The following is a 23,504-nucleotide window of genomic DNA, read 5'->3' as shown; positions in this document are numbered from 1 at the left end:
GGCGGGGGGGGGTGGGTTGCAGAGACGGGGCAATGCCATGGGGAGGGGTGTGCAGAGAGAGGCTCAGGCCAGCATCACAGGGGGTGTTTGTGTTGCTAGTTGGGGCGATGCCCTGGAAGACGGGGGTGGCTAGAAGGGGCCATGCCATGGGGGGAGGGAGGTGGGAGAGGGGGCAGTGCCAAGGGGGTGGGGAGATCGGGCACTTCTACAGCAGGTGGGGACATAGGGCTCTGACAGGGCAGGATCCCAGCAGCGATCGTACCAGGGCCAAATACTGCTCCTGCTGGAAATTGCCCTGGTCATGGTGCTGGGATACAGGGGCAATGCCGGAGGGGGCAGAGCAGGGCAGATGGGGCAGTTCAGAGGCTCTTACCCTGCAGGCCCAGACACAGGGCAGGCCCCGGGGGTGGAGGGCAGAGGATCCTGGACAGAGTGGGGGTGGGAGTTATTGCTGGGGGGGCAGACAGATGAAGACACTGTCCAGAAGGAATTAGCAATAGGGCATGCCATGGGTGGGGGATGACAGCTGGGTCGTGCTGTAGTGGGGGGCAGAGATGGGGCACGCCATGGGTGGTGTGTGGCAGCTGAGCTGTGGCAGGGGTGGGCACGGACAGGGCATGCCATGGGTGGGGGGGTGGCAGCTGGGCCGTGCCATGGTGGAGGCAGGAATGGGGCATGCCATGAGCGGGTGTGGGTGTCTGAGCCATGCCATGGGGGGCAGGTAGGCGTTGTGGTAATGTTCCAACCCAGGGTGGCCACGGATGGGCACTGGAAAGGGGGCATCCGGACCTTCAGGGAAGCTCAAAGCCCGTTTGGGAGGAGCCCCCGGCACCCAGCGCCCCCTAGCGTCTCGCGCCTCCGACTCACCTCGCCCCGCTTCAGCATGTCCCACTTGTTCATGATCTTCATGGCGTACACCTGCGACGTCCTCTTCATCTTCACCACCGCCACCTGTCGGGGAGGGGGAGGGGACACGGTCCGTGGCTGGCACAGAGACACCCCAGCGGGAGGGGGCAGGCTGGCTGTCTCAGTGCAGCTCCCAGCAGGAACAGAGCCCCACCCCCACCCCGGCGCCAGCATCCGCAGCCTGGGATGGGCCGGTCACAGAGCCGGAATAACGCCCCTCTAGGAATCCAGGGTAGGGTTGGGGTGCAATGGGGGGTTGGGGGCTGCAGTGCCACCTCCCTGGGGGCAGGGAGCGAGCAAGGCAGAACCTGCCAGCTCTGGGGGGAAGGTTATGAAGTGGGTCACTGGTGGGAAATGGGGCTCCCCCTTACCAATCAGCCAGAGGGGCACTGGCCACCCCACGCTGCGCAAGCTGTAGGGCAGAGACGACACCGCTGGGCACAGGCCCTGATGCCGTGGCTAGACCTTCCTCCCTGGAGTGGGCAGGCCAATGGGCCAGCTAGCCCAGTATCCTGACCCTGAAAGTGGCCAGGGAATGACCAGAACAGGGCAATTACCGAGTGATCCATCCCCTGTCGTCCAGTCCCAGCACCCGGCAGTCAGAGGCTTAGGGACACCTGGAGCATGGGACTGCGTCCCTGCCCGTTTTGGCTAATTGATGGGCCTATCCTCCAGGAATGTCTCGCATTCCTTTCTGAACCCACTTGTACTTTTGACTTTCACAATATCCCCCAGCAGTGAGTTCCACAGGTTGAGTGAATTACTCCTTCCTTTTGTGTATTACTGACAGTTAGAGCTGGACAAACTTTTCCACCCCAAACCATTTTTTCTGTGAAAAAATGCGGATTGGACAACCCCAGGACACACTGTGCATTTGTGTCCCCGAAGAGTTTCAGGTGGCGGGGCGGGGGCGGGAGCGGGAGGGGACACTAAAAACAAAAATTCCAGGAAAAAAAGGGAAATCAAAAGGTTTCGTTCCATCATTTCCAAGACCAAGCGTTTCCCTCGGAAGCGACTTTACATGCCCCATTGTCCTTTTCTTTCATTTCGGTTTTTAAACTTCAAAAAAGCTCAGAACAAAATGAAATATTGGCCCAGAACGATTTTTTTTTTTTAACTTTGCAAGTCACCAAAAATTGCATTTTCGGCTTGATACAAAACCATTTTTTCTGGCTCCTTTGGGCTGGTCAGCGAATGGATAAGGGCAGCTCTCCTGCGGCTCCCTGGGGCAGCCCTCCGCAGCCCGCCGGGGCCTGGCCGCAGGGGGGCCCGGGGCAGGGGCTGTGTTGACGCAGCCGGACACATGGCAGCTGCGACCCCTCCCGCCATGCACAAGGTCAGCGCTGGGATCCCCGGGGGACCCGGCCTGCGGCCCGCGGCCCCTTCTCACCTCGCTGAACGCGCCGCGCCCGATCACCTTCAGGATCTCAAAGTCGTCTCGCTGCAGCTGTAGCTGCTTGAGCCGGGCGGTCACCGGCTCGGCTGGAGGGGCACAGGAGGGACACGGGTCAATAAAGCTATTGCGGGGGGCGGGGAGTCACACCGCAGTTGGCCCCTTCTGCCTTCCTCACCACCCAGAAGCCATCGGCCCCGTGCACCCCCCTCACCCACCCCCCACAGCCGTCGGTTCTCCGCTCCCCTATCCCCCTCACAGTCAGCCCTGTGCACTCCCCTCACCCACCCCCCACAGCCCTTGGTCCTGCACTTCCCTGTCCCCCCCCACAGACAGCCCTGTGCACCCCCCTCACCCGCCCCCCACAGCCCTTGGTCCTGCACCTCCCTGTCCCCCCCCACAGACAGCCCTGTGCACCCCCCTCACCCGCCCCCCACAGCCCTTGGTCCTGCACCTCCCTGTCCCCCCCCACAGTCAGCCCTGTGCGCCCCCCTCACCCGCCCCCCACAGCCCTCGGTTCTGCACACCCCCATCCCCCACACAATCAGCCCTGTGCACCCCCCTCACCCGCCCCCCACAGCCCTTGGTCCTGCACCTCCCCGTCCCCCCCCCCACAATCAGCCCTGTGCGCCCCCCTCACCCACCCCCCCACAGCCCTCGGTTCTCCACACCCCCATCCCCCTCACAGACAGCCCTGTGCACTCCCCTCACCCACCCCCCACAGCCCTTGGTCCTGCACCTCCCTGTCCCCCCCCACAGACAGCCCTGTGCGCCCCCCTCACCCGCCCCCCACAGCCCTCGGTTCTGCACACCCCCATCCCCCACACAATCAGCCCTGTGCGCCCCCCTCACCCGCCCCCCACAGCCCTTGGTCCTGCACCTCCCCGTCCCCCCCCCCACAATCAGCCCTGTGCGCCCCCCTCACCCACCCCCCCACAGCCCTCGGTTCTCCACACCCCCATCCCCCTCACAGACAGCCCTGTGCACTCCCCTCACCCGCCCCCCACGGCCTTTGGAACTGCACCTCCCCATCCCCCCCACAGCCAGCCCTGTGCACTCCCCTCACCCGCCCCCCACAGCCCTTGGTCCTGCACCTCCCCGTCCCCCCCCACAATCAGCCCTGTGCGCCCCTCTCACCCACCCCCCACAGCCCTCCGTTCTCCACACCCCCATCCCCCTCACAGACAGCCCTGTGCACCCCCCTTACCCGCCCCCCACAGCCCTCGGATCTGCACAACCCCATCCCCCCCACAGCCAGCCCTGTGCACCCCCCTTACCCACCCCCCACAGCCCTCGGATCTGCACACCCCCATCCACCCCACAACCAGCCCTGTGCACCCCTCTTACCCGCCCCCCACAGCCCTCGGATCTGCACACCCCCATCCCCCCCACAGCCAGCCCTGTGCACCCCCCTTACCCACCCCCCACAGCCCTCGGTTCTCCACACACCCATCCCCCCCACAATCAGCCCTGTGTGCCCCCCTCACCCGCCCCCCACAGCCCTCGGTTCTGCACCTCCCTATCCTCCACACAGCCCCCACTCTCCCCACAGCCAGCCCTGTGGGGGAGGGTAGAATGGGGCCCTGGCACTCACAGGGGTCCCCCATCCATGCACACCCCTTCCGGGGGTCCCCCCTGAGGTTCCTCTCTCAGGCCCCTCAGCCTCCGGCGGCTGATTGCTTGGTACTGAATGCAGGCTGGGCTCGGGTGCTGGGGGGTAAGGTCTTTCTCATGCGCCTCTCTCAGCGCCAGCCCCAGTCTTCTCAATACCCGCTTGCATGGAGTGCTTTCCTTTCTCCGGGGTCTCCTGCCCTGCCAGAGCCCCAAGCGCTCCCGCAATGCAGCCACCTCTGGGGCGGGGCGCAGCAGCTGTGTTAAACGCTCACGCCGCGACGCTGCGCAGCAGTTCAGCACGAGGCATGACGGAGAAGCCGGCGCAACCCTGAGAACGTGTCAAGTCACAGCCATGGGCCGTGGTGCCATCTAGGCACGGTGCAGATAGCCCCCAGGCCCAGGGCAGCGGAGCTCCAAAGTGCATTGGCTCCTGGTCCCAGGCCCTAGCCGGCGATTCCTATCCACACCCCGTTCCCCGGCCGTTCTGCTGGGGGAGGGGTTCCCAGTCATTTTTCACCAGGGTCAGTGACAACACCAGGGGCCTGGGGCCCCGGCAGCCAGAGACAACGGACGGTTTTACCCCACATTCGCTAACACCCGAGTGCGGACAAGGCAGTTTGGTTCACACACATTAGCCGGCCGCGGGAAACACGACGGGGTCTGTCTACACTGCAGTGGCAGCCCTGGGCTAGTGGAACTGGAGTGAGCAGACGCCGGGTTTGTTACCCGAGGGCTTGAGCGTCGACACCCGTTGGTAACCCCTGGTTAGGAAGTGTCGAACCCGGGGCCCAACCTGGGGCTGCAGCATCTACACTGTAGTAGGCTGGCCCGAGCCCCACCACCGATATCCCAGACTTCCTAGCGTCCTCCCAAAATGGGGCCGCTCTAGCTCTTTGTGGTGCAGGGTAGGAAAACTTGACTGCCCAGAGACTGTGGGATTGTGGGATACTTTTGGTGGACTCCCAGCACACACGTCCAGCGGGGCTGAGTCTACACTGCAGAGCAACAGGACTTGAACCCTGGGTCCTGGTGTGACTCAGGCTTGGACACTCTGCCCTGGAGGGTCCTGGGAGGCTGGATCCGAGTCCTGGGTTAGCACAGTTTGTGTGTAGATGGAAGGTGGTTTAGTTTGGAGCCTGAGTTCGAATCCCGGGCTCAAGGGGCAGTGTAGACCTACCCTGGGAGGGGAGCCTGGAGCAGCCAACGCTTGGGAAAATTACAAGCTGCCCTTGTCCGTGCAAAGATTTTACCGCGCGTTCAAAAAAGCCCCTTTGTCCCTAGTATGGACAAAGCGCTGGAAACGGCGCTGAACTGGGGACAGTAATAACACCGGATCTACCTGGGGCTCCATGGACTCCAGTATCCCACCTCTGGCCACACTGGATCTACCTGGGGCTCCATGGACTCCGGTATCCCACCTCTGGCCACATCGGATCTGCCCGCGGCTCCGTCTCGGCCGATATCCCACCTCCGGCCACACCGGATCTACCTGGGGCTCCATTGACTCCGGTATCCTGCCTCCAAACACACACAAATCAACCCGGAGCTCTGTCTTGGCCAATATCCTGCCTCCAACCACACGGGGCTCCATTGACTGCGGTATCCCACCTCCAGCAGCGGCCAAGGGAAGGTCTCACACGTGCATTCCCCTGCCGGCTGCACGGTGCTATTCCATGGGAGCAGTGGCCTTCCTGACCCTGCTGGTGAGCAGCTCCCAGCTGAAGCATGAGGATGGTGAGCCCTGGTGCTTTTATCCCACCCGCAACTGCTGCTGGCCTCGACCCTGCTGCCCCAGAGCAGGGCTGCAAGGGGGTCCCAGGAGATCCCGACTGAGGCTTACACCAGCCACCCCAGCTCTGCGGGCCTCTGCTTCCCACGTCCGCCCTGGGGCCTGTCCCTGCCAGCCCAGGACGTAGGACCTCTGTGTTGTCCCGTCGTGTCTCGCCTGTAGCCCCGCAGGGTGCGATCGGGGCGGGAGACATCCGGGAGGATGCCAACTGTGGTGGGACCTCGCAGCACTGATCCAACAGCCCATCGTGTGGCTGGGGCTCGTCGTCTTCTGGATGGAAAACTGAGCCGCTGACATTTCCAACCGGATAACGATAGTCCTGGCCAAAATCGATCGTCTCCTTAAACTTCTGCTGTTTGTTAGCTATGTCCCCTCCACTTCTGTGTTGCGTCGTGGACAGGCAGCTCTTTTAACAGCTGCCGCGTCCCACCCCAGAGGTGGCTGCCTTTTGGTGGTGGGGCGAAGGGAATCGAGGTGAGAAAAGATTATTAGGAAGCACACGCCTGGCCTCTATTCTCAAAAGCGCGTGTAAGCAGAGGGGTCAGGTCTGTTTGCTCGTTGAAGAGGGGATGGTGAGTTGGCATCCGTCAGTACGAGGGGAGGGCTCCAGGCCCGGAGAGGAAGGCAAGCAGCCGCCACGCACGCAAAGTCCCTTGCCTACCATCACCAGGACTTCTGAGGCCGAGCTGGGACCAGACCTCCCACCCCCTGGCTCGTAGCCATGGGCTTTAGCTCCTTGAGTCTCTCACTGTAAGGCAGGTTTTCTAATGCTTTGATCATTCGCGTGGCTCTTCTCTGACCCCTCTGCAATTTATCAACATCCTTGAATTGTGGGCACCGGAGCTGGACCAGGATTGCAGCAGCGGTCGCACCTGGGCCCAGTCCAGAGGGGAAATCGCCTCTCTGCTCCTCCGCAAGACGCCCCTGTGGGTGCGTTAGCCTCTTCGGCCCCGGCGTCGCACCGGGAGCTCACGTTCTGCTGATCGTTCCCCCCCGTCCTGTGAGCACGGCCCCCATTCTTTGTTCCCAGACGTCTGGCCGCGTTAAAACGCTCCGTGTCCATGACCGGTCCCCTTCCTTCCGAGTTGCTGGAGGCTCCCCCGTCTCCGCCAGTCTCTCAGGGCGCCTGTCGCCGCAGCATCGAAACACGGGTGAGGCGCTAACGCCCCTGTGCAGCCAGCCTCACGTTCCCCAGGAGCGGCTGCTTTACTAAGAGGATAACGGCCAACTACTGCTGCTGTTGCTCCTTTAGCTAGAGGCTGGGCAGGCTCGCATCCCGCGGAGGGGGAAGAGTACGGGAGAGTTGCCCCAACTCCGGCATGGGACCACGAACTCCCGCGTGGAGAACGACCATCAGGCAAGCGATGCAGGCCACTGTCTTCCTGGAGTCAGGATCTCCCCCCTACCCCGCCTCTCTGCGAGCAATTGGGGGCAGGAACCAGCCTGGGTCCTGCTCCCTTGGCCGAGACTATGGTAAATAACGACCCATTGCTCTAGGCCGAGCCCCCCACACCCAGACCTTAGCCGCAGCCCGGGGAGCAGCTAATCCGCGTGGGGCATGTCGGCTGCTTTAACCCCAGATGGGGAAAGATGCTGGCAGGGCAAGCACTGAAAGGCAAGGGCAGGAGCTGTGTCCCAGCCCCCCACCGGACCCCTCCCCCACCCCTCTGGAGCCGGCAGGGGGAGAGATTTATCTGGGGCCGAGAGGCGATGGATGAAGCTTAATGGTGTGTGTGTGTGGGGCGGGGGGATAGAGAGGGAGAGAAGAGACCAAGGCAAAGGGGCAGGGTCCCGTGCATGGACGGGGCATATCACCCATGTCTCCGCCCACAACCCTGCGAGCAAAGGGACCAGCCTGGGCTGAGTGGGGGGAGGGTCGGAGGGTGCTGGGGGGGGGGGTGACTGGCTGGATGTTGGGGGCCATTAGTCCCTGGGCATGTGGGGGTCCCTATGCTGCTAGTTCAATCACCTCAGGCCTGGGCTTGGCGGGGCAGGGGATGGTGGGTGCCTTAACCCGGGCAGGGGGGGGGAGACAGCGCGCTCCTAACAAGCTTTGGGGGTGGTAACGATCGCTCGCTGCTAACGCTCACCCGTGCTCCCTGTCCGCAGCTGGGACGAGAACCCAGGAGTCCGGACTCCCCCCCTCCCCCATGTTCTAACCCCTAGACGTCCTGAGCCCCAGTCCCCTCCTCCTGCCACGCAGGAAGCAAGGTCAGGGGGCCGAGGTGCCCTCAAGCCGGCACTCGGCCGCCCGCCTTCGCCGCCAGACCATTCTTTGGACGCAGAAGTTTGAAAATAGCCCGAGGTCTGACCTGGGGCGGGGACCGGGGGGGTGGGGAGGGAGATGCAGCCAGGCGAGATCCAGTGCTAAATCCGTCCCCTTTGGCCGGGCAGCAGGCGGGGGCAGGTCGTGACAGTCTATTAATATCAGCTGTAAACACCGCGGCGGGCAGGGAGGGGGCATTGTTTGGGGAAGTGGAATGGGGAGGGTCTGGCCCCCTGGCCACGCCTGGCACCGTGGGAGAGACAAGGAGCCAGGAGCTGTCTCCCTCTGGGGCCCTGCCCCGGGTGGGCAGGAATCCGGGCCGGAGCCCCACTAAAACCCCTAGAGCTCAGGCTGACTGACCCAGAGCCCACTCCTCCGCGTCCCCCGGGCCCATAGCCCCCTCCTGGCTGATGGCAACGCAGAAGCCCCCTCCCTGGGCGCCCCGAGTAACCCCTCCCTGCCACGCCCCGCATGCCCCTCCACCCCCACAGCGCCCCAAAGGCCCCTGCCATGTCCCGCACACCCCTCCAGCCCCGCAGCGCCCCTAATGCCCCCGTCTCTGCCATGCCCCGCACGCCCCTCCACCCCCGCAGCACCCCGAATGCCCCTGCCATGCCCCGCCCTGCACGCCCCTCCACCCCTGCAGCGCCCCGAAGGCCCCTGCCATGTCCCGCACGCCCCTCCACCCCCGCAGCGCCCCTAATGCCCCGTCTCTGCCATGTCCCACACGCCCCTCCACCTCCGCAGCGCCCCGAAGGCCCCTGTCCCTGCCATGCCCCAAATGCCCCTCCACCCCGGTAGCTCCCCAAATGCCCCTGCCATGCCCTGCACGCCACTCCTTCCCTGCAGCGCCCCAAAGACCCCTGTCCCTGCCACGCCCCAAATGCCCCTACACCCCCACAGCGCCCCGAATGCCCCTGCCACGCCACACCCCAAACGCCCCTCCACCCCCACAGCATCCCAAGGCCCCAGTCTCTGCCACGCCCCAAACGCCCCTCCACCCCTGCAGCGCCCCGAATGCCCCTCCACCCCGCAGTGCCCCAAATGCCCGTGTCCCTGCCATGCCCCACACGCCCCTCCATCCCCACAGCACCCCGAATGCCCCTATCCCTGCCATGCCCCAAATGCTCCACAGGCCGCGGCTTCCTAGCGAGACGATGAAAAAAACCTCATGGAAAAATGGAGCAGAGCCAGGAGGGGGCTGGGTCCGACCCGCTCGCTTTAGAGACACCTAACAAATCTAGTGGTTAGAAGAGGGGGGCTGGGAGCCAGGACTCCTGGGTTCTGTCCCCAGCTATGGGAGGGGAGTGGGGTCTAGTGGTTAGAACAGGGAGGGCTGGGAGCCAGGACTCCTGGGTTCTATTCTCTGCTCTGTGACAGCCCCTCCCTGTGCCCCTCTCTTCCGCTGGTGGCAATGAAGGGGGAGGGCCAGGAAGAGGAATTATGAATATCACACTTGCACCCCTGAGCCCTGGCGGGGATCAGCGCGCCAGGTGCTGCACAGACCCGGGAGGGGCAGAGGCCCTGCCCTGCGTGCCGAGGGCTGCCCCCCACCAAGGCCTGGCGCTGGGAGGAGAGCAGTGGCCAGCAACAGTTTAGTGAAGACGTGGGTCTATTTTTGGACAATTCAGCCCCCCGCCCCCTCGGTGGGGGAGGAGGCAGCTTCGCGGGAGGCCTTGGCGCGCTGACAGGATCCCACCCCCCCTTCCTCCAGCTCCTATTTCGGGCCGCGGCCGGGTTGGGAATCTGGGCTCGCTGCGATTCTCAGATTCCAGCCGGGCCTAGGCGGGGCTTGTGCCCGGGACGGAAATTCCTGTGCCTCAAACTTTCCATATACAAACTACGGCCTGGAGGGGCTACACTCCGCCCCGCTCCCTGCCCCCGCCAGTGCACCACAGCGCCCCCCCAGCTCCCCCTCCACCCACTGATCCCCACCCCGCCAGTGCACCACAGCGCCTCCCCAGCTCCCCGCCAGTGCACCACAGCGCCCCCCCAACTCCCCCTCCACCCACTGATCCCCAACCCGCCAGTGCACCACAGCGCCTCCCCAGCTCCCCGCCAGTGCACCACAGCGCCCCCCCAACTCCCCCTCCACCCACTGATCCCCACCCCCGCCAGTGCACCACAGCGCCCCCCCAACTCCCCCTCCACCCACTGATCCCCACCCCGCCAGTGCACCACAGCGCCTCCCCAGCTCCCCGCCAGTGCACCACAGCGCCCCCCCAACTCCCCCTCCACCCACTGATCCCCACCCCCGCCAGTGCACCACAGCGCCCCCTAGCGCCCCGCCAGTGCACTACAGCGCCCCCGAGCTCCCCGCCAGTGCACCACAGCGCCCCCCCAGCTCCCCCTCCACCCACTGATCCCCACCCCGCCAGTGCACCACAGCGCCTCCCCAGCTCCCCGCCAGTGCACCACAGCGCCCCCCCAGCTCCCCCTCCACCCACTGATCCCCACCCTGCCAGTGCACCACAGCGCCTCCCCAGCTCCCCGCCAGTGCACCACAGCGCCCCCTAGCGCCCCGCCAGTGCACTACAGCGCCCCCGAGCTCCCCGTCAGTGCACCACAGCGCCTCCCCAGCTCCCCGCCAGTGCACCACAGCGCCCCCACAGCTCCACCTCCACCCACTGATCCCCACCCCCGCCAGTGCACCACAGCGCCCCCCCAGCTCCCCCTCCACCCACTGATCCCCACCCCCACCATTGCACCACAGCGCCCCCCCAGCTCCCCGCCAGTGCACCACAGCGCCCCCCGAACTCGCCCTCCATCTCCGGTTCCCTGCCCCCACTAGTGCACCACAGTGCACCCCCAGCTCCCAGCGCCCGCTAGTGCACCACAGCGCCCCCCAGCTCCCCCTCCACCCACTGATCCCCACCCCTGCCAGTGCACCACAGCACCCCCCAGCTCCCCTCCTGCTAGTCCACCACAGCTCCCACTCCACATCCCAGGAGTCCACCCCAGAGCCCCCCCCCCACCAGTACACCACAGCCCCCAGCTCCCCCCCTGCTAATACACCACAGCCCCCCAGCTCCTCCCCTGCTCCCTTTCCCTGTCCCCAGCCATGCTGCTCCAGAAGTTCACCAGGATCCCCCCAAGGGATGACGGAGCCACTGACTATTGTAACCACACGCTGGCCCCCAGGCAGCAGGGTCAGCCCTGGGCCTGGTGACCAGAGCCCGGAGAACTGGGTGAGGGGGAGCTGATTCTACAGCAAGGGACCTAGTCAGGGCCTGACCAGAGCGCTGGTTAGATCACGCTCCCCTCCCGGCGCTGAGACAGAACCCAGGAGTCCTGGCTCCCAGCCCCCTGCTCTAGCCACTGAACCCTACTGCAGCTTTGTAAACGTCATGGCCCGTCCTCCCTCCACTGAGAAGACAAATCCCGGCCTCTCCCAGCAGGGGGCGCTGTGGGGAGCGGGGCAGGAGCTGGCTGTGGGGGAGCTCCCGGCTACTCCAGTCCTGGCCTCTCCCAGCAGGGGGCGCTGTGGGGAGCGGGGCAGGAGCTGGCTATGGGGGGAGCTCCCGGCTACTCCAGTCCTGGCCTCTCCCAGCAGGGGGCGCTGTGGGGAGTGGGGCAGGAGCTGGCTGTGGGGGGAGCTCCCGGCTACTCCAGTCCTGGCCTCTCCCAGCAGGGGGCGCTGTGGGGGGCAGGGCATTGCTCTGATATTAAGGCCACTGGGGGGGCGCTGGAGCCTGCTCCCCTGAGCTGGGCTTTGCTGGCTCCCCGTAAGCAGCGGGGCCTGGGCCTGTGTTTAGCCTGGCACTGAGCTCCCCGTGCAGAGTGAGGGGGGCGGGGGGGCAGTGGCGAGAGCAGCCGGCCTTTTATGGCATTGCACAAACTCCCAGCACACAGACAACAAATCCCCCTGCAGCAGCACGTGGTGCAGGCCGGGCCCGAGGGCAGGGGCGGCTCTGCCAGCTTGTCCACATAAGGAGCGGATCCAGCGGGCCTGGCGGAGCGGCCGGCAGCCACTGCCAAAACCCTGGTGCTGTGAACTTCCAGGCAGCAGTGCCCTACTGGGCCCCTGGTGCTGCAGGCTTCCCCCGGCACTGGCCAACTGGGATCCCCAGCACTGCAGGCTTCCCCCTGGCATTGGCCAACTGGGACCCCTGGTGCTGCAGGCTTCCCCAGCAGGGCCCCATCAGCACAGAGCTGGGGAGCTCCAGTGCTGCGAGCTTCCCCACAGCAGTGCCCCATCAACAGCACTTGGGGCAAGTCACTCCTGGCCAGTGGGGCTCAGAAGGGAACCCACCACCCTGGGGCAGAGATGGCTGGATCCCGTGTAGCGAGGCCCAAAGACTGGCCATTTCCCAGCTGGGGATGAGGCTGGAGGGAGGGATTTGGTGGGTCCCCACCCTGCCAACAAGCCCCAGCTCAGCCCCACAAGGGCTCCCCCCTAGAGGCGGGAGAGGGAAGCTCAGCCTGCGGCCCGTTCAGGCATTGGCGTCTCCGGGGAACCAGTGGCAGGTGCCCATGAAAGCTCCCCGGTAACCCCATTCCACCGCCTCTCACTTCCACACTGCAGCGCTGGGTGGCTGTTACACAGCTGCTGCGCCCCACCCCAGAGGTGGCTGCAATTTTCATTCCTTGAACACCTTCTGCCTGAGTGCCTGGCTGCTTTCTCCAAAGGTTTATGGGTGTCACCGGCTCCATTGTCCAAACAAGAAACCGAATCCCAGAGCAGAGAAGTGCATCAAATCAGTGACAGAGTCAGGAATAGAACCTGGGAGTCCCGGCTCCTAGCCCCCTGCTCTAACCCCTCGACCCCTCTCCCGGCTGGAAACAGGACCCTGGAGTCCTGGCTCCCAGCCTCCTGCTCTAACCACTTGGCTCCTCTCTCCTCCCACAGCTGGGAAGAGGACCCAGGAGTCCTGGGTGCCAGTCCTGTCCCATAATCCTGAGAGCAGGGATAATGTCTTGGCTGCTTTGAAGTCTCCAGGACGGAGAGATTCAATAGAGAACGGGGCAATGCCAGCAGCCTATGGGTACAACCTGTGCCCCTTCTCCCGGCTCTCTCAGCTGCCTCCGGGGACCCCATCACTGCCTGGCCAGGATGCCAACCCCCGGGGACACGGGCTCGGCTCTGCCCAAACTCCCCCCTCCCCGGGACAGCTGGCATGCCTGTGCCATGAGTCTCCATCCAGGCTGAACAATAGCAGCTGTGTGATGCGAATGGGGGTCTGGAATGCACCAGGCCTGGTTGGGAGGGGATGCGGGGGATGGGGGGGGGGGGGAGGCCAGGGGCTGTGGCTTCTTGTAGGTTCCCAATGCGAGGAGGGAGCAAGGGAGAGGGAACACAGAGAGGGGCACAAGAGAGAGTTGGGGGGGGGCAGCTGGCCTTGGAACTTCAGCAAACTTTGGGGGTCAGTTTGGGTGGAGATCTGCAAGCTAGTTTTTGGGGGGGAACCCCAGGGCTGGGCTAGCAGGGGGCTGCGGGTCGGGAGTGAAGGGCACCGGCAGAGCTGGGGGGGGAGGGAGCGCAGGATGGGGACAGCAGTGGGGGCTGCCCCCCGGGCTATGAGTCTTTTCCTTTCCAAGGCATCACCTGACAGTTACAAGATTCCTCCACTTCAGAAGACAACGCCCCTGTTACCCCCCAGTCCAGCCCCCACCCCGCCGCGCCCCTGCTATTCTAGCCCTGGGCTCCCCCCAGCTCCATGGCCTCCATCCTGCCTTGTGGTTGGGGGGTGAGTTCTCAGGCCCCCTGGGTTCTGGATCACACGGCACATGTCCAGGACGCCTGGGTTCTCTGGTTGTCACGTGGCCTCGGGCAAGTGGCCTCTCTGGGCCCCCTCATCCGCATTTCACGGAGGGGGAAGCCAGCCCCCTCCCCAGCTCTGCAACGGGCTGGGGGGACGCGCCAGACAATTCTCCTTAGTGCAGTAACTGCCTGAGCCAGAGCCCAGGCCAGGCTACCCAGCTCCAGCCCTTACGCAGGGACACAGGAGCCGGACGCTAAACTTTCCCAGCTGGAAGCATGCTGCCCCTCTCCCCTCCTGGCTCCCACCCCCCTGCTCTAACCACTAGGCCCCACTCCCCTCCCAGAGCTGGGATAGAACCCAGGAGTCCTGGCTCCCAGCCCCCCCTGCTCTAACCACTAGAGCTCACTCCCCTCCCAGAGCTGGGATAGAACCCAGGAGTCCTGGCTCCCAGCCCCCCCTGCTCTAACCACTAGGCCCCACTCCCCTCCCAGAGCTGGGATAGAACCCAGGAGTCCTGGCTCCCAGCCCCCCCTGCTCTAACCACTAGAGCTCACTCCCCTCCCAGAGCTGGGATAGAACCCAGGAGTCCTGGCTCCCACCCCCCTGCTCTAACCACTAGGCCCCACTCCCCTCCCAGAGCTGGGATAGAACCCAGGAGTCCTGGCTCCCAGCCCCCCCTGCTCTAACCACTAGAGATTACTCCCCTCCCAGAGCTGGGATAGAACCCAGGAGTCCTGGCTCCCAGCCCCCCCTGCTCTAACCACTAGGCTCCACTCCCCTACCAGAGCTGGGATAGAACCCAGGAGTCCTGGCTCCCAGCCCCCCCTGCTCTAACCACTAGGCCCCACTCCCCTCCCAGAGCTGGGATAGAACCCAGGAGTCCTGGCTCCCAGCTCCTCTCCTGGCCTAACCCCTGGGTCTGCCCCAGGGCGGGGGGAGGGGGGGGGAGGGAGCATGGCTGCTGCCAGGTGGGCTGGGCCATCCCCTCTGCCCACAGCACGTTCCTGTTGGCTGAGCACTTGGTCATGGACCTGCCTGATACCTGCTGCAGGCAGCTCCTTAGTGTGCCCACCTGAGCCAGCCTGTCCCCCACCCGCCAGGGACAGAGCCAGGGAGGGGAGGTCTAGGGAATTATGGGCACCCTCTGCCCTAGGCAAGCTCCCCCCCCCCCCCCAAGAACTCCACCCTGACCAGGAAAAGAACCCCGGGGTCCTGACTCCCCTCCACACACATGAGAGGCAGCAACCTCCCCTGAGGTCAGTAATGAACCTTCCTTGCCCTCCCTATTCATTGCCACCGGCGGGAAAGTGAGTCACAGAGATGGGAAGGGACTTGACTATGGGCTGTGGCAGAGCAGAGACTAGAACCCAGGAGTCCTGACTCCCAGCCCCCCCTGCTCTAACCACTGGACCCCACTCCCCTCCCAGAGCCCTCAGCGCCAGCCAGTGTTCTTGGCCCGGCAGCCCCTTCCTCACCCCCTGGGAGCGTCGAACACTGACTGGGCAGCAGGCCGGAGAGAGGCCTGGATTTGGAGCATCCCCCGGCCAAGGGAACCGCACTCCGTGAAGCTCCATCTCCATGGGCCGGCACACCGACTCGGAACTGGGCTGAGAGTCCAACAAACTCGCTTCACGCGTGGGGGGGCGGGGGGGGGGGGATTGGCCAGGGGCAGGTTTTGGTCAACGGGGGCCAGATTGGAACCACCGGGGGGACCCCTCCCCCGACACCCAGCAGCCGCCCATCCGATCTGGTGATACCAGGCTGGAGTTGTCCCCCCAGCGTGGATCCCACAGGCTCCCCGCCCTGCCCTGAGCGCCGTCCCACGCAGCTCCTGCCACCACCCCATGGTATAGGCTTCAGGCAACCAGAACTTCCACACACCCCAGACGCGGACCCCCAAGAGAGCTCGGATCCACAACGCCCGGGCGTCCCCCTACCAGGCCGAACCAGACCCACCCCAGCTCGGACCCCCTTGTCACTGGGCACTCGTCGCTGATTTCACTGGGGGGGGGGGCGGATCTTGATACAGACCCCCTGCCCCTGGCACCGGAGGGACTTGCCCCACACCTGGTAGCCTTCTCCCCAGCACCCGAGCCGTTTGCCCTTCACTGGGGGGCCCGCTGTGCCCGGAGGGCGAGTGGGCAGGGACAGCGGGGTCATGCCCCAGTTCCCCCCACCCTTGGCGGATTGTCCAGTGCCCTGGGGCCTGCTGGGGTGACTCATCAGCTCTCCTCCATAAGTAGGGGGGCAGGTTTATCTTTGTTCCCGGCCCACCCTGGGCCGGGCCGTTAGGGGAGATACCAAGGAAAATGCTGCCAAGAACGTGAGACCCCTCCTGCCCCCCCTCCAAACTCATGACACTGCCCGGCCAACAGCCCCCCCTCCCCATGGCCTTCCAGGCACCCCCAACTCATCACAGCACCGCACCCCCCTGCATCATCACCCCACCGAGCTGCGTGCCCCCTAGATATGCCACCCTGGCCAGGGAGGGACCCAAGTGTCCGGGTCATGGGGGGCGGCCAGGGTGGGACCAAAGTGTCCGGGCCGTGAGGGGGGGGGGGGGGCGGCCAGGGAGGGACCCAGGTGTCCGGGGCGTGGGGGGCGGCCAGGGAGGGACCCAGGTGTCCGGGTCGTGGGGGGCGGCCAGGAAGGGATCCAAGTGTCCGGGGCGTGGGGCGTGGCCAGGGAGGGACCCAGGTGTCTGGGGCGTGGGGCGTGGCCAGGGAGGGACCCAGGTGTCTGGGGCGTGAGGGGGGAGACCAGGGAAGGACCCAGGTGTCCGGGTCATGGGGGGTGGCCAGGGAAGGACCCCGGCGTCCGGCGGACTCACCCCAGCGCAGGAACTCCGCGATGTATTTCTCGTGGGCCAGGGGCGAGGCGCCGAGCTCGTGGGAGACGCAGGGAAGGATCCAGGTGTCCGGGTCATGGGGGGTGGCCAGGGAAGGACCCAGGTGTCCGGGGCGTGGGGCGCGGCCAGGGAGGGACCCAGGTGTCCGGGGCGTGGGGGGCGGCCAGGGAGGGACCCAGGTGTCCGGGGCGTGGGGCGCGGCCAGGGAGGGACTCACCCCAGCGCAGGAACTCCGCGATGTATTTCTCGTGGGCCAGGGGCGAGGCGCCGAGCTCGTGGGAGACGCAGAGCAGCAGGTCCAGCAGCGTCTCCAGCCCCAGGAAGCTCCGGTCCAGCGCCAGCGCCTCCAGCTGCTTCAGTCGCACCTCGGCGGACATCGCGGGCGCTCGTGGGGTGGGGGGAAGGGCGGGGACACGGACGCGAGCCCGGCGGGTCCCCCCGCGCGTGGGTCGGCAGAGCCCTCGCCCCCTCCCTCACATCCAGCCACGCGCGCCAAAGCCACGGGGATGGGCGCCCGGCTCAGCGCCCCCTGCCCCGGATCGGGCTCATCGCAGCCCCCGCGCGGCTCCCCGAACCTCCCCGGCCTGGCCCGCGGCTCCCTGCGCCCTGCGCCCCGCTCCGGGCTGGCAGCGCAGCGGACGGAGCCGCCCGGGCCAGGGGGCGGGGGCTGGCGGGGCCGCACCCACTGCCCATGTACAGCTCCCGGAGCGGGGGGCGCTTAACCCCTTCGCTGCCGCCGCGCCCTCTCCCGGAGCCAGCCCGTCCGGCCCCGTCCGGCCATCCCCGGACACAGCTGTCTGTCCGGCCGCCTGTTCACCCATCCACCTGTCCGGCCGTCCGCATCTATCCATCCATCCCTGGACACAGGTGTCCGTCTGCCCCCCTATTCACCCATCCTCCCGTCTGCCCCTCCCCGTCTGTCCGTTCCCCCTATAACCATCCACCCGTCCGTCCGTCCGCATCGATCCATCCATCCCCGGACACAGGTGTCTGTCCGGCCGCCTGTTCACCCATCCTCCCGTCCGCCCCTCCCCGTCTGTCCGTTCCCCCCATAACCATCCTCCCGTCCGTCCGTCCGTCCGTCCATCCGCATCTATCCACCCATCTATCCATCCATCCGTCCGGCCATCCCCGGACACAGCTGTCTGTCCGGCCGCCTGTTCACCCATCCACCTGTCCGGCCGTCCGCATCTATCCATCCATCCCTGGACACAGGTGTCTGTCCGGCCGCCTGTTCACCCATCCACCCGTCCGTCCGTCGCATCTATCCATCCATCCCCGGACACAGGTGTCTGTCCGGCCGCCTGTTCACCCATCCACCTGTCCGGCCGTCCGCATCTATCCATCCATCCCTGGACACAGGTGTCCGTCTGCCCCCCTATTCACCCATCCTCCCGTCTGCCCCTCCCCGTCTGTCCGTTCCCCCTATAACCATCCACCCGTCCGTCCGTCCGCATCTATCCATCCATCCCTGGACACAGGTGTCCGTCTGCCCCCCTATTCACCCATCCTCCCGTCTGCCCCTCCCCGTCTGTCCGTTCCCCCTATAACCATCCACCCGTCCGTCCGTCCGCATCGATCCATCCATCCCCGGACACAGGTGTCTGTCCGGCCGCCTGTTCACCCATCCTCCCGTCCGCCCCTCCCCGTCTGTCCGTTCCCCCCATAACCATCCTCCCGTCCGTCCGTCCGTCCGTCCGTCCATCCGCATCTATCCACCCATCTATCCATCCATCCGTCCGGCCATCCCCGGACACAGCTGTCTGTCTGCCCCCCTATTCACCCATCCACCCGTCCGGCCGTCCGCATCTATCCATCCACCCATCTATCCATCCACCCATCCATCCCCGGACACAGCTGTCCGTCCGCCCCCCTGTTCACCCATCCTCCTGTCTGCCCCTCCCCATCTGTCCGTTCCCCCCATAACCATCCACCCGTCCGTATCTATCCATACACCCATCCCCAGACACAGCTGTCTGTCCACCCCCATATACACCTATCCACCCGTCCGTCCGTCCACCCATTTATCTGTCTATCTCTCCATCTGTCCATCCTCACATAAACCCATCTATCCACCTGCACACACCTATCCATCCATCCCCAAACACCCCCAATCCATCTGTCCATCCCCATATACACTCATCTATTCCATCCATCCCCAGACACCCCATCTATCTATCTATCTATCTATCTATCTATCTATCTATCTATCTATCTATCTATCTATCCCCATACACTTCAGGGCTCCATTCCACCCTGCCGCCCCAGCATGGTGGTGACCCCTCAGTGGAGCGGGGGCAGAGTGGGCAGGCAGGTGGCATTAAGAGGTCAGTGTCTGGGTCCCTCTGTGTGGTTGGGCAGTGTTAATTCCCCGCCGGCTGTACTCAACTGAATAGGGAGGGGGTGGAGGGGGGTGGGAAGGAGAAATGATACTGCATTATAGAATAGAACCAAGGAGACCTGGCTTCCAGCCCCCCCGCTCTAACCACTAAACCTCACTCCCCTCCCAGAGCTGGGAATAGAACCCAGGAGTCCTGGCTCCCAATCCCCTCTGCTCTAACCACTAGAGCTCACTCCCCTCCCAGAGCTGGGAACAGAACCCTGGAGTCCTGGCTTCCAGCCCCCCGAGCTCTAACCACTAGACCTCACTCCCCTCCCAGAGCTGGGAATAGAACCCAGGAGTCCTGGCTCCCAATCCCCTCTGCTCTAACCACTAGAGATCACTCCCCTCCCAGAGCTGGGAATAGAACCCAGGAGTCCTGGCTCCCAGCCCCTCCCCCCCCGCTCTAATCACTAGACCCTGCTCCCTCCCAAAGGTGGCGATAGAAGCCAGGAGGGAGGCAGTTTGGCCAGCTAGCCAGGTCTGTCACCACTGGCAGTGCCCAGCACCAGCTGCTTCAGAGGAAGGTGGAAAACCAGCTCTAGTGGGCAGTGCTGGGAGAACTGGCCATGGGGACGTTACCTCCAAACCCCCCTGGCTCAGTGATGGGCCCGTCTCTTATTAACCTGTAGTGTCGCTCTGCATGTCCCGTAACCAGCCGCTCCTTGGGTTGGATCTTGCTCAGCTGGGGGGGGGCGGCGGCTCCCTGACATCCAGTGGCTGTGAGTTCCACAGGCCCATCGTGTAACCAAGTCCTTTCCTTGTATCATTCTAGAAGGGTTTTCCATTCAGCGTCGCCACGCGCCCCTCATCCTTGTGTTGTGGCTCACATCGCAACCCCTTTCTCTGCCCCATGCCTTAGTCCATCTCCTGCCCTCCCCTCTTCCCCACCTCTGCCCTAAACAGTCACAGGACCATAGGCCTTGCCGGACTGGATCCGATCCCAGGTCCCTCTACCCTGGGAACCTGCCTCCAACAGCGGCTGGCTCCAGATGGAGACGCAAACCAGCCTCTTCAACCCTGGTAGCCAGAGCTTCCCTGAGCCTGAAGCATGAGGTTTTTATCTCCCTTCGGAAAAGTGTTAGCATTAGCTGTTGTAACTGGGAATATACAACTGGGATCCATCTTCCCGCTTGGAATCTTGTGAAGCTCTTGGCTTCAGCGATTTCATGGGGCCGGGAGTTCCGCAGGCTAATCCCCTCTTGTGTGGCAACGTCTTTCCTTTGGAATTTGCCATCTTTTGATTTCACGGACCATCCCCTTGTTCTTGTGCTCTGAGACGGGGGAAGCAGAAGCCCCCAGCCTCCCAGGCTGGCATAACCTATCCTGTGCCCTCTTCTTCGTCCCTGGGCTAAGAGACCAATTGCTGCCTTTGAGACATGCTCCAATTTGCCCTTGGTCAACTCTGAACCTGCCCTGGGCTGTGGGACATGAGGTCATCCTGACCACACAGCTCAGGGCACCGAGACAGGGCTGCCCCCTTGGTTCGCAGAACATGGGACGATTTTGCCCAGGGTTCATGTCAAGGCTGGCTGCCTTTGGGGGGGAGGGAGGGGGTAGATGAACACAGGTGTCTGGGAGCTGGGAGCCCTGCCTGAATCCGGGCCTGATGGCTAGACTGGGGGTGGAGCTGACACAAGGTCAGTCTGGGCCTGGCCTTGCAGCCAGGGTGGGGCTGGCAGCCCAGAATGCACGTGCCCAGCCGCACCCCCTGGGCAGAGCAACGCCCGCGCCCAGCGGGATCCCGGCAGGTGCAAGGGGGCTGGGAAAGGGCAGGGCCAGAGTAAAAATAGCGCCCCCCCCCCCAGCTGCTCTGAGCAGCAGGCCCCCAGGGAGAGCCAATGCAGCAGGGCCAGGAGTGGATGTGGAGACCCAGGAGGGCTGGTGTCCCTGGGAGCCAGCTCTGAATGCTGAAGCTGTGAGAGGGGGGGCTGCTGGGCTTTGGAGGCAGGGAGAGGAGGGGGCACAGCTAAATAATCTCATGCTTATCTTGTGGACATATGCTGGGGATGGAACCCAGGAGTCCTGGCTCCTAGCCCCCCCTGCTCTAACCACTAGACCCCACTCCCCTCCCAGAGCTGGGGATAGAACCCAGCGGGTTGAAGGTTCACACCGTAGGCTGCCCCCCCACGCCTGCTAGAGACAGTTCAGGCCGCAATGCCTGACCCGCCCCCTGCAGCAGCAGTGCCCCGCCTGTGCCCTTCGGGGGAATTGCAGGGTCCCCAGCTCCCTTAAAGCCCTGGCCACCAGCGCTCACTTCCCTGGCCTTGCACCTGCTGCTGGACCTACCCCCCCGGCTGAGCGAGCGACTGTGTGGGGGCAGTGTGGGGGGTTGGGGGAGAAGGAGGCAGTGGGGGCAGAAGGGGGCAGTGTTGGAGTTTGGGGGAGAAGGAGGCAGTGGGGGCAGAAGGGGGCAGTGTGGGGGAAGGGGACAGTGGGCGATGGGACAGTGTGGGGGGAAGGGGGCAGTGTGGGCAGAAGGGGGCAGTGTGGGGGAAGGGGACAGTGGAGGAACGGGCAGTGTGAGGGGAAGGGGACAGTGTGGAGGAAGGGGACAGTGGAGGAACGGGCAGTGTGAAGGGAAGGGGGCAGTGTGGGCAGAAGGGGACAGTGGGGGACGGGACAGTGTGGGGGGAAGGGGGCAGTGTGGGGGAAGGGGACAGTGGAGGAACGGGCAGTGTGAGGGGAAGGGAGTAGTGTGGGGGAAGGGGACAGTGGAGGAACGGGCAGTGTGAAGGGAAGGGGGCAGTGTGGGGGAAGGGGACAGTGGGGGACGGGACAGTGTGAGGGAAAGGGGGCAGTGTGGAGGAAGGGGACAGTGGAGGAACGGGCAGTGTGAGGGGAAGGGGGCAGTGTGGAGGAAGGGGACAGTGGAGGAACGGGCAGCGTGAGGGAAAGGGGGCAGTGTGGGCAGAAGGGGATGCCATGCAGGGTATGTTGTTCCCATGGAGGAAAGGCCTTTTTGAAGGGGAAGGTTTTGCAGCGTTTCCTAGGGACTCTGCCATCGCCTCTGGGGTGCACCCCACAGCTGGATCCCGGCCCCAGGCCACTCAGGCTCCAGATCCCCCATTCCCCCTGCTGGGCTCTGAGCTGCGCCTTGCCCCAGAGCCCCAGTGCCCCGCAGGGGGCAGCGATCCACGTTCCGCCTCTGACGTAGCTGCTCCATCCACGCCTCGCTCTGAAGCATGGGCCCCATGCTGGCACGAGATGGAGACAAGCGCCCATCGCTCCCATGCCCACCACAGGGCTAGCTCAGCCAGGCGTTGCCCAGACACACAGTGACCGAGATCGGGGCCCCGACGCGCCAGGCGCTGCCCAGACACACACTGACCGTGATCAGGGCCCTGTCGCGCCGGGCGCTGCCCAGACACACAGTGACCGAGATCAGGGCCCCATCGCGCCAGGCGCTGCCCAGACACACACTGACCGTGATCAGGGCCCTGTCGCGCCGGGCGCTGCCCAGACACACAGTGACCGAGATCAGGGCCCCATCGCGCCAGGCGCTGCCCAGACACACACTGACCGAGATCAGGGCCCTGTCGCGCCGGGCGCTGCCCAGACACACAGTGACCGAGATCAGGGCCCCGTCGCGCCAGGCACTGCCCAGACACACAGTGACCGAGATCAGGGCCCCGTCGCGCCAGGCGCTGCCCAGACACACAGTGACCGAGATCAGGGCCCCGTCGCGCCGGGCGCTGCCCAGACACACAGTGACCGAGATCAGGGGCCCGTCGCGCCGGGCGCTGCCCAGACGCACAGTGACCGAGATCAGGGCCCCATCACGCCGGGCGCTGCCCAGACACACAGCGACCGAGATCAGGGGCCCGTCACGCCAGGTGCTGCCCAGACACACAGGGATCTGTGCTAGGATGGGTTGTCATTTCATCCATCTATTCACAGTCTGGGAAGGGGTGAGCAGGTGGCACCGTTTACAGATGAGTCCGGACGATGTAGGTCCAGGGGCAGGGTGCATGGCTGGGGGTGGCTGTTCCATCCAGAGGAGCATGAGGGGGGAAGGGGAAGCGGCTGTAACTTGCCAGCGCTGATGGGCGTCTGAGTCCATGGCAATAGTTCAGGGCAAACCTCTGAGAATCAAACCCAGAACGTCTCAGAGCTGGGGACAGAACCCAGAGTCCTGGCTCTCAGCTCCCCACCCCACCCCCCCGCTCTAACCACTAGACCCCACTCCTCTCCCAGAGTTGGGGATAGAACCCAGGAGTCCTGGCTCCCAGCCCCCCACCGCCCCGCTCTAATCACTAGGCAGTGCACTTCCCTGCATGCCTCGCATGGGCGTCTCGCATTTCTGCAGTTCTACAATCAGCCACAAGGCGGCGCCCCTAGCTCATTCTTATCCCTTGTGGGGGGGAGGGGCAGGGGGTTAGGCGAAGCAACGTGGGCCTCAAGGGGATGGGGAACGGGCTGATTCCCCTCTCCTGCCTTCCTGGGAGCTTTCACGGCTCCTTTCCTTGGCACTGGGCGCCGCCCGAGGAGCTGGGTGGGAATCCTGGCACTGGTGCCCAGGCACCGCTCTGAGGAAGCTCACAGCCTTGGAAGTTCCCACCTTTGCTGGTTACAAGCACAGACCAGACACTGGCCCTACCAATGA

General features: G+C 64.8%; 1 protein-coding gene across 1 annotated transcript in view; it reads right to left on the bottom strand.

Moving 5' to 3' along the window:
• Positions 1-16,895, bottom strand: part of DMPK (DM1 protein kinase) — a 31,727-nt gene extending 14,832 nt beyond the window's left edge. Inside the window, exons 1-3 of the mRNA XM_065421098.1 lie at positions 16,736-16,895; positions 2,297-2,388; positions 868-951 (exon numbers count right to left, since the gene is read on the bottom strand). Coding sequence (XP_065277170.1) covers positions 868-951; positions 2,297-2,388; positions 16,736-16,895 — 336 coding nt within the window. The remainder of the gene's footprint in view (positions 1-867; positions 952-2,296; positions 2,389-16,735) is intronic.
• Between the last annotated feature and the right edge of the window lie 6,609 nt (positions 16,896-23,504).

This window comes from Emys orbicularis, chromosome 21 (genome assembly GCF_028017835.1).
Source record: "Emys orbicularis isolate rEmyOrb1 chromosome 21, rEmyOrb1.hap1, whole genome shotgun sequence".
Taxonomy (NCBI): Eukaryota; Metazoa; Chordata; order Testudines; family Emydidae; genus Emys; species Emys orbicularis.
Note: the sequence above shows the minus strand (reverse complement) of the source record. Positions and strands in the feature narration are given on the sequence as shown.